The sequence below is a fragment of the Rhopalosiphum maidis genome, chromosome 1, assembly GCF_003676215.2.
Source record: "Rhopalosiphum maidis isolate BTI-1 chromosome 1, ASM367621v3, whole genome shotgun sequence".
NCBI classification, from domain to species: domain Eukaryota; kingdom Metazoa; phylum Arthropoda; class Insecta; order Hemiptera; family Aphididae; genus Rhopalosiphum; species Rhopalosiphum maidis.
This window is the reverse complement of record NC_040877.1, coordinates 16,788,747-16,800,347: the sequence shown is the minus strand read 5'-3', so window position 1 is coordinate 16,800,347 and position 11,601 is coordinate 16,788,747. Positions and strand designations below refer to the sequence as shown.

The 11,601-nt window shown below is 31.4% G+C and overlaps 1 protein-coding gene across 1 annotated transcript; it reads right to left on the bottom strand.

The window, feature by feature from the left end:
• Positions 1-7,047: 7,047 nt before the first annotated feature.
• LOC113559577 (serine/threonine-protein phosphatase 2A activator-like) lies at positions 7,048-10,947 on the bottom strand. The gene is made up of 2 exons (XM_026965359.1): positions 10,325-10,947; positions 7,048-7,717 (listed from the first exon to the last, which is right to left on the bottom strand). The coding sequence occupies exons 1-2, from the start codon at positions 10,945-10,947 to the stop codon at positions 7,048-7,050; spliced, it is 1,293 nt and encodes a 430-aa protein (XP_026821160.1).
• Between the last annotated feature and the right edge of the window lie 654 nt (positions 10,948-11,601).

Genomic DNA, 11,601 nt, shown 5'->3' with positions numbered 1-11,601 from the left:
AACTAATTATTAGCTATATACTATATAGATTATGATATCTGGTGTTGTATTCAGTTATTATTAGACATACATTTTATTTGAAAATAAAAACAAATTTTTTTGAACTTATTTACATAATACAACAATAATATTATAACAATGGTGAACGGCTAAAATAGCCAAAAATCAAACGCAAATGTAAAATCGCAAATTAATAATGGCGATTTTAAAACAATGGCGAAAATAGAAGAAAATATAGTATATTTTTTGAATACGGAATTATAATAGAAAAAATTTATATAATTAAAAATTATTAGGTATTAAATTCGATTATTATAATAATAAAAAAAAATGATATTAAGATAGTACATTGACTAGTGACAACGGCCCGATACGGTAGCAAGTTACAAAATAAATAGCAAGTAAAAAAAAAAAGTTATTTATTTTTAAGTTTGAAAACTTCAAAATATGAAATAAAAATTGTAAAGTAGAACATTTAAAAATATATGTAATTTTTATTTATAAGTTTCGCTATTATGCATAATCGCTTATTTTAAAATACGATTTTTTTTTTTTATTCTCGCTATTATAAATTCGCGGTTATTGTTTTCGCTCTTTTAGCCTAGACCAGTAGACCCTAAAACAACATCTATCAGATTTTATAATTAAAAACCTAGCTTCCAAAAAGTACTTTTATATGAAAAATAATATTATAAAAACATTGATAATCCTATCACCGATATCTACAATATTATTACTTATTATATTGGAAATATTTACTTTTCTAATATTGGTACAGCCACAATATCAAAAATCAAGCTTTGAGAAATGTTTTCCTTAAATATTCCATGATATCTAATTAATAATTAATAAAATGTATAATCAATTTCATGTGTTTTATATCAAAAGGGTCTTCAACCTATTAGAGTCTAAAGACCATGTGCCACATATTATTTTTAAGAAATCTCACAAATGAAAACATTTTTTAAAGTTTAAACGACCAAAAATATGTTCACGGGCCTTAAATAAAAATAAGGTCGAACTCGGTTCATGATCCGTCGGTTGAAGACCCCTCCTTTATATTGCGTTATATAGCTTACTGATATTTATTGTGGTGGTTATTTCTAGATGATTGGTGTTTTAAATCAAGGACGTCTATACCTGATACCACGTCATTAATAATTTCATACTATAAATTAAAAATTATGGATATTATATTATTATACTCAATGTATAATAAAAAGCAATATTAGCTTACCTTGACAGATCTTTCATTCTTTTTTAATGGCTTTATTCTGCAGTATACTTTGATACTTTGTAGATTGACAGCCATGTTGAATGTTATACAATTAGCAATAACTAATTAATATCTGTATCAATTAGTAATTAAATAAATATATAACGAGTTATACGATATTATAAATTACAATAAATAAATACAGAAAACGTTTAACGCGCAAAACTAAATTCGTAATTAAATGCAATTAACGTATTAGAACTTTGTGATTCAAACACAATACACGATTTATACGGTTAAACTATTTATCTTATAAACAAACTGCAAAAAACAATCTTGGTTACTAGGAAATAAAAATAAAAATAAATAACGTTGAACCAGAGAGTAAAGTTTTTAAATAACAATAAATGAAATATGTTATAATAGATTCTTATAAAATTTCTCAAGAAATGTAGGACATTTTTAAATCGTTGAGTCTTTGAAAATCAAAAAATCTTTAAATATATATATATATGTTACCTATTTTATAACTAACTGTGATTACTGATTATTGGCAATTTTTAACTGGACACGAGAAGAAGAACAACAAATGTTTATAAATTTAGTTCATCAAAAATTTATAATTTTTAAAAGATTAATCTTTATTATCTATTATACCAAAGTCACTTACCCTGTATGTATGACATAAATTATCAAAGCTGTGCCGTTACGATTTGGCGTCCAGGACAAAATTAAAATTAATCACCCCCTATTGTATTTATCACTTCATTCCTATTTAATTTAATTTTTTTTTTTATTTTTACGACGTATTTTAAACATTGATTTGACAACATTTAAAGCTGATTGCAATAATAATTATTAAACAAAATAGTTGGGTATAAAATAATTAAAAATTAATACAAATCACAAATTATATCGTATTATACATATTATATTTACAAACGTATCATAAGAGCGTATCATATACGTATCACATAGGTACTTAGTTTAAAACTTAATTTATTATAAATCCAAATAATACAAGAATAAAACGTTGCGGTTCACTAATGGTTATATTACTCGACCATAGTCGAAAATTTGTTCAGAAAAAATGTGTAATGGTCCATAATAAGTGTAAAACAATAATCTTTTTCAATTATTTTATTTATGTATAGTTTAAAATATTATAAAAAAATGTTTGGTGCCCCTTTAAACCATACGCCCACGGAGCATGCCCCTAACTACCCCCCTCCCCCTTCACGGCACAGCTTTATCAATTATAACACAACAAATAAAGAAGTAGAGTTCAGTTATTGTATAGAAATACCGATCCTATAAAATTAGGAATGATTATACTATTTAATAGTTTTATTAATATAAAAAAATCATTTTTCCCTAGTTTATAGTTATTGTGACCAAACAAATATCTATCTATCCTCAATAGTACTCCCATGGTACTTTTTTTGTATGCTTATCATAGGCGCAAATAGAGCTCTATTACTGTGTAGGCTAAATTGATATCAGTGACCCGTGAAGGCTTTGCACCTACACCACTAATATTGATAATTAACACTGACATAAAAAACTGGGTGGGCTATGCCCATCCAAGCCCCCCCTCTAGTAAGACCTATGATGCTTATGTCCTAGTCATATCAACTTCCTTTTAGATTCTAAACGGAGTGATGAATGTATTGATTTTACAATGATGTGTGTGTGTGTTTTTTATTGTGTCTGACATCACGTTTGGGAGTAGTAATAGTGCTTTGATTTTTGACTTCAGCCCCTCTTTGAAAAAAAAATGAAACAATTTTTAGTAGTTTTCAAAAGCGTCAGGAAAAACCTTAAAAAAGTAACGGAAAAACGGGAATTTTTACGCATAATCAATTTTCGACAAAATTGATTTTTTTATTTTTCTGTTACTCAAAAACCAATTATTATAAATACTTGAAATTTTTACCAAATGCTTATATTAGCGTTATCTATTTACGATTAAATTTTCAAAATATTTTGACTTTTTTAAAGCTATTTATAGACAATTGAAATTTTCAATTTTATTGTGATTTTTCTCTTTGGTCTTACTGTAGTAATCCGACTGTATTACATAATTATTTTTATTACTTTAGTTTATTGCCTTGAGCTGATTACAATATTGTTTTCGTGTCTTTATATCTATTAGTTTTATGACCTATAGTATAGTATTCTTAGAATAATATTATATACATTTTTATTATTAAATTACGTACTTAGGTAGTTGGTGTTAGTAAACACGAAATAGAAACTTAGAGATGAATTTCCTGTTTACCATGACACGTGCCTACATTTTGGGGGACTACACCCATATTTGTTTTATATAGAAAAGGTTGTGGTAATATAAGAATTTAGACATAAATTCTGTAATAAAAACACCGGTGGTGTTGTTGTTCTATACTTAACAACCTATCGAGCTAGTTTTTTATATACATTGTACCAGTGAATAAACTACTTTCTACTTAAACTTATAAACGTGTTGTTTATTTACTACAAACTTCCTACGATTACTGAAGAAGACCTACGACAAAGTGGACTTCGTTGTTAAATCATGCTGAGCCATCTTCACCGAGACCGGCTCACATTACTCTCATTTTCATTCTAATCAAAAAAAGGTCAGTCACAGTCACTCGCATAGTTCTAACGTTCGTAATGCTGTTTTTATACGTGTCATTTACCAATACATGATCAATTTAATTTTTATAACTCCTACCCGGTGGCTTCTATGTTCCTTTATGGACCTATTTATGAAGAAACATTATACATTTAATCCTAGTAGACCTCTACTTATTGTTGGAAAGTCAGACAGATATGTCGTCATTATTGGTTATTTCATGCTAACTATGGTAACTGATGATTGGCTTAAATATTATTTCTTTTATAATTTTCGCATTTAAATCTTCTAATAAATGGTCAGTATTCCAGTGCTAGTTATCTACTACATTTTCTAATTTTCCATAGAAGTCGTATTTTTTCCAGGATGGGCATGAAGATTAATCAAGGTAATATTAAACCAATATGCTTTTATTGTCAAAATTGACATTATTGGGTTAATTTACCTAAATTCTATTATACCTAGTATTGGGAACTATAATAGTTATGTATTTGAAACCGATAAAAATAGTTAGTATAAGGACTCGTGGACTTTGAATCTATGAATTGTTGATCATCGCATTTTCCATAGAAGATAGTAAGATTATTTATTTCTAGAGATCCTATTTCTTGCTACCTAACTTCTTGAATAACTACGATCTTGAGACCATACCTTGTAATTTACAGGTCACTGTATGTTCTTCTTCAGTATTAAATAAAGTGAGAATGTTCCATGTGTTCTTTATAGTCGTTTTAATACAACTTTTTTTTTCTTAAAATGTTTATACCTTTATTCACTGCTATAACATGTTTTTACTTCAGTCTTGTTGACCTATTATTAATATCAAATATGTTTAAACTGTAGGTATTGTTTACTAAATTCATTTCTGATTCAATTCCTTAAATGATTACTGAAAACATTTTTAAATATCTATCTTAACAATTATAAACAATTATAACACTGTTAAAATCCGACTGCATGAATACTATCCTTTATATTTGACTTGCGCATAACTAAGAGAATTATAATAACAATAATTTTAGATCAAGGCTGGAGCTTATAACAGTATAAACAAATTAATCTAGTTCGATCTAATGAATATTGAAGATAAATTGAACAAAATATGGAATACGCTGGATGATATTTCAATAACATATATTAATGGTATAATGATAAGTATATACCAATTTAAAATAATATAAACATTAAAGAACTAAAAAGCTATTTTCGTTTCTTTAAATAATTTTAAATTAGCTCGATTAAGCAATTATAAATTTATAATTCCTTGCATTGACGACATTTCAATTTTTTCATAATAAATACATCTTTAAATACCTTAGATAATTTATAAAGTATTAATATGCATATATCTATTGTTGATGCATAAATATTCAAAACACTCCAATATAAACCTGATTTTCTAAAATAGTCAATGAATCCCTACTTTATTTTATTTTATATCATTAGTGACCACTATAAAGTTTTAATATAATTTTAAAGTCCAGGATTATGAAAAATCTGTTCTTGATTTATGACACAGTTTAATCATAATTTTCGTTTTGAAATTATGCAAAATATGAGTATGTTAAGATAAATATGTGATAAAAAATCAAAACAAATTCTCCATTAACCCCAGATTTAAAATAATAGTTACCTATAGTTAAAGGGCGTGTAGACCGTTTGGGCGAATTGACCCAAAATATGGTCTGTTTGGAGTTCCTAGTTTGGACTAACTAAAAATACTGTTTGGGTGGTATGAAAATGCTATATTATATACATTCAACAATTAATTATCTAAATTGTTGATAATAGTGATTAATAATGATTAGCAATAATATGATATCATCCGTATCTGTCACCAGGTTTTTACCTTGCATATAGGCAAAAATAATTTCACTCACCCGAACGGATTATTGTTTTTTGGTCAAAATTATTACCTTCGCCCAAACGACCACCGCCCAATTTAGAAGTGGCATTGTGATAATTATACATAGAACTTTGTAATAACCATGCAGATTAAAGATAAGGAGCTCGCACTCACATTGACGGCCGTAAATAAAACAGACCCGTTTTCGTCCGCACGATAATTTTACTAGGATTTGAAATATTTTTATAGATACCTATTATTAGTATTATTCTTGATATGATAAAAGATATATAATAATGTATTTACACGAGTCGTGATAAAAATTTATTATTTTATATAAAATTCAAGCGAGTAGTAAGTACCTAATATAGTAATAATTATAAAAATGAATTGTTTTGTACATGGATGTGTATCCTGGCTATACATAAATCAGGAAAACAAAAAAAAAATGGAGTAAAAAATGTATCCGTTTTCAAACCAAAGGTAATTAATTTTTAATTTAACATATATTAAGTATATATATATACCAGAGTTGACACGTATTATACACATTATAATTATAATACATTATTCCTAAATTGAATAATTAACATTTTTAATAAATAAAAGTTAAAATTAAGATGCAAGCATTACAAGCCGAGTTATCTGTTTATCGGTTTATGTATAGAACATAACATTTATGAATTATATTTTATATTGAATATTCTTTAGTCAAACGTTTAATTCCAAAACAATAAAGCAAGATTAAATAATAAGCAATATTATTGCTTGATTAGTAATAAATAATAATTACATTAGAATTATACCTTTTTTTTTTTATTAAATAGTAATCCAAACTACAATAAAAGTGTTTTTTCACACCCTAGATAGGTATGTATTAAATATTATAAATGTAGTAATGTATAATACTGTACAGTGTATTCCAAATTTCATGGGGCGGCAGATTTCAGCATGATTATGCTTTAATTAGGAAAAAATGACCTATATGACGTGAAAACCACGATGTAGAAAAGCTCTCGATGTTTAATTCAAATTTAATAGTTCAAACCCCGTTCCTAGAGTTATGAGATACGCCACATCATACTTTTAATATGGATTATAAAATAATACTATTTATCTTGACCATTTGTGTGGTTTTTGACAGATACGACTTTAATGAGTAAAAAAGTATCAAATGCCAATAATAATATATTATATTCAACAGACCGCTCTACAATAAAAGCTCTTTCTGACGTGAACCTATACGGTTTTTGTACGACAATGATTTATATTCGACATACTTAAAAACCTGAAACGGAAATTTGTAAGATTATTCGTTCGTAGGTATTTATAATATATAGGCAATATACTATTGGTAAGTAGTGTTTAGTATATTATTAGTCCTTCGTTCGCGGCTGTTTCGAAGTCTTCTGTTTCACCGTCCTCCCATTCTCCGCATTCAGCGATTCTTCCTTCGTCGTCGGTGGCGTCGTCGTCGTCGTCGTAGTCGGCCGAAACGTTGGCCGTCGTCCGTACCACGGCCGTCTCCGATGCCGGTGCCGCTGGTATAATGTCGTAAAACGACGTGCCGGGCGGCCGGACGTTTCGGGCGAACTTAAACAGTTCGCAAAAGGCCAGTTGGCAGACGACCTCGAACCGACCAAGCACGTCCCACTGGTACGCGGTCATCAGGCAACCGTTCACCCGGTCCCACCGCGGCAGGGCCGTCAAGTTCCACAGTTGGTACGAATGGAACCACAGCGGCACGCCGGTTTTGGCCCGTCGGTGCGCGGCGTCCATGCACTTGGCGAACACGTACTCGTCCCGGTGCCGTCGGCACGCGTCCGCGTCCGGCACCACTGTCGCCGGTGACGACATAGTTGGCAGTCGTCCGTCGGAACCGGAACCGTCGTCGCCGTATGTTCCGGCCAGCTGTGCACTGCCCCACAGGAACCCGACGAACTGGTAACCGCTCAGGCACCAGTTACCGCGTTCGCTGCCCGCGGACGGGCACAGCCGGTAGGACCGTATCACGTAGTCCACAACGTCCAAGTACCTGCGCCGAACGGACGGTACAATTTAATACTATTTACCGGGTAGTAGGTATGGGCGGAGACCACCCAAAAGTCGTCGGGTGTTTTTCTCTATATATTTTTGCAAATTATAACACGCTTTTACAAGGGCGACTACTGCGGTGTACGAGGTGCACACTAATGTCATCGCTTAGCGCGTCCAATAATGTTTTTCCCGTACCGCTTTTCGCCACACGTTCGACTGCTACAGGTTGATTTTTTTTATCGGACAGCGCCTACGGCTATTATAAGGGATAGGGCTGGTCATGAATAATGATAAAAACTAGAAACCGCCAGATCGGGTACTGCTGCCAGTCGAAAAATGACAGTCGTTGGGGAAATATACAGAGTGAAAAGTTTTATCATTATATACTCAATAATATTGACTTATTTCACTTATTTCACCCTCTTATTCAATAGTGAAACCACTATCAACTTTTGATTTTTCAAATAGTAAGTTATATTTAAAATATCATGTAACAGTAATATCTAAGGCATTTTTTTTTTTTTATGAATTTTAACGTTAAAATCATTAGTTTTAATTTAACCATTAGTGAGTTATAGCTTCTCAAAGTTGAGTGGTTTGAGGTTTTTAAGTGATCACATCAAGTGATGAACCTACAGGTTATTACGGCTGTGAGGCGTTGGTATAATTACAGATACAAAGTTCATCACTGCGTCGATAGTCGATAACGAGTTTATTACGAATGAAAATATTTTATACCTCTTAAGTCTTAATTCTTACTATATATTATCTTATTAATACTGGTCTTCAGAAACAAGAAGTATTATAAAAACCAAAAACCGCCCAACATTGAAAAGCTATATCTCGCAAAAAAAAAAAAAATGAACGAAAAATAATAATTTGAATGTTAAAGTTCATAAAAAAAAAATAGCCCTATTAATTTAGTACGTCAATTAAAATATAGGTTGCCATTTGAAAATCAAAAGTTGATAGTGGTTATTCACTATTAATTTAAATAAAAGGGGAAAAAAATAAAAATTTCATACAGTTTGAGAATAGCATGGTACAACATATTTTGAAAAAAAAAAGAAACAAAGTCATCAATACTTGACGAAATAATTAGTGTAGAATGATAAAAGAATCACTCTGTATATTCTGCGGACGTTACTGATGAACTAGCCGCGCGGTAAGTATAGTTTTGATTTATCACCCGACCTATTTACACGTGCAGTACCGTCCTGTCCAAGAGATATCCACGATTTGGATATACGAACTGTTGCAGGCTCTTCCGCCGGCTCATAACGTCGATGTTACGAAGGGGGTTGAAATGCATTACTTTAATTCCGATTACATAATTATATAGTCTGTATATGTATGAACTAGATGAGGTTATCCCGGGAGACATATTATGCGTTTAGTTCGATTTATGGGATATCCAGTCTATAGATATATTTTGATTATATAACGTGAATAATGTACTTCATTTTATTATACCGTAACACATTATTATCAAACAATGACTTTTAACCCGACACAAGCATTAAAATACTTAATGTGGGTTTTTATTATTCTTTTTCTTCGTCCGAATCGAAATTGCTGTCGTAATAATTAAGAAGTTTGTGCATTTGCATACAAAACTGAATTATTATACCTATAGTAGTACCTATATAATTAAAAGGGTTTTTACTCATATTTATGTACTAAAAGAAAAGCAAAATATTACATTATGTCAGTAATTTGTAGTGCACAAACTTAAAGTTAATTATAATTATAATTATTAGCTATTATTTATAATACCAAAAACCAAAAAGTGTCCCTAGTTAGAATTAGTGTTTTAAGTCTGAAATATTTCACTATAGGGTGAAACAAAAATGTGAAACATTACATTTTTTTTATAAAAATATTGATGATAATTTTTTTTAATTAATAATATAATTTGTAGCTTTAATCATTAATATTAATATTTAATAACTGTATTGAAAAATGCACAGAAGAATTTGTTAAAGACAGTGATAATAAGCTACAATTTCTACCAGAAATTTAATATGAAGTTAACGCTCATGCGAGTAATTATATTTTAGCTTGGAAAACGAAGAAGAATAAAGTTTAGACATTGAAATAGATGAACTTTACTATAGTCTATGAGTATGATGAATTCAAAACGTAACATTATATTTTAATTTATATATTGTTTTATAAATAACTCTTACTACTTATATAAATATTAAAATACAGTCGAGTCACGATAACTCGAAAAACTTGAAAATTTTAATTTTTTTTACTTCCCTAGAAATATAAATTATATATAAATTAATATAAATATGAGTTATATGTCTCAAAATCTCGAATAATACATATGATTATCTCGAATCGAATTTTGATCTTACTTCAATTTTGAGTTATCACGACTCGACTGTACATAACTAATTAATTAATAAGCTTTTAGTAAATCAAACATTTATATAAATAGAACGACAATACTAATGTTCGTAAAAATAAAATTTATTTAAAAAAAAAAACGAATTGTATTAAAATATTGAAATATTTCAAGATTTTATATTTCATGAAATGTCCGAACACTATTATAGTTATATGAGTATAATGATAAATCATAATGCAAATGCACCTGTCGAAGATCACGGTCACGATGAACGGTTCGTCGGCCCACGTCAAGCGGTGAAGCTTGAACAGCGCCACCAGGAAGACGCAAAACGACAGTTCGTGCGCCGGCCCGTAGGTCATCGTCACCGGGTCGCCGAAGCTCCGCTCCAAGTACGCCGGAAGCATGACGCTCCGGTAGTCAGCCCGGCCGCAACCGCTGTCGTACGTCCGGTCCAACAGGGCCCGTCCTTCGGCCCGCAGCTGTCCGTGGAAATGGCCGAAATGCTCGGCGGCTGACATCATCGGCAAGTGGTCGTGGCCAGCAGGCCCGCTGCACCGTTTCTTCGCCCACTCGCCGACCACCCGCAACACCGCCATCACCTTGTCCACGTTGCAGTCGCGGCCGCGTTGCTGCCGACGCCGCCATCGCCGCCTGGCCGCTGCCGCCGACGGGTACCGCTTCACCACGTCGTTCATGTGGTGGACGAACACCAAGACGTCGGCCCGCGCTTCGCTGCGTTCCCAGTCGAACATGTCCCGCGGCCGGTGCACTCGGCGGCCGACGATCTCCACCGGAAGACTGGCGCCGACCACCGGAACCGGAAACTGGACAGTGTCGTCCGCGTCAAAGTCGGCGTAGGTCTGCATGACGAACCGTTTGTGTTATTATACAATTATTATAGGTGCATAATATGTATAAATATTATTCAAATCCGAAAAGAAAAAACTCCCGCACGGCTATTTCTATAGAAATATATCCATATCAATGAATTGATTTTTTTTTTTTAAACAGACGACGTTTATCAATTATTAGTTATTATACATCATCGTTACCGCGTAAAATAGAGCGTCATAACGTAGCTGGACATAACAAAACACAATCATATTACACGACTGCAGTTGTTATGCTAACCAGTGTTGTTTTATAGCTGTATTATAGACTATACAATAGTTGTAGACGTTGTAGTCTAAAACGTTTGGCACCAAACGGTGTACGTTATCAGAGTTTATATTATAGTCCATAGATCTTAAATAGATATTTCGATACCTAAGTATGGAAAACGAATAAAATAAAATTTTTTATTTGCCGATTAGTCATTAATTATTTTTATAATTTGATTAATTTGCCCCTCCTTAAATGCATTGGCAAGTGGGTGCAAATGTTCCTCGGCTTATTTATTTTTATACTAAACACACGTTTATTAATTTTGTATACCTTTCTTATACGTTTGCCTGACTATCCCTAATTTGCCTATGATCATTTAAATATTTAATAATGTATTTCTTTAAAATATTAAAATT

What these genes read in the sequence shown, in the direction of transcription:
- LOC113559577 (XM_026965359.1), bottom strand. Translation starts at nt 10,947, where the DNA reads ATGCAGACCTACGCCGACTTTGACGCGGACGACACTGTCCAGTTTCCG. An exon ending in GTGACCGTGATCTTCGACAG is followed by an intron (nt 7,718 to 10,324) that starts GTGCATTTGCAT and finishes CGTTCGGCGCAG; the next exon opens with GTACTTGGACGTTGTGGACT.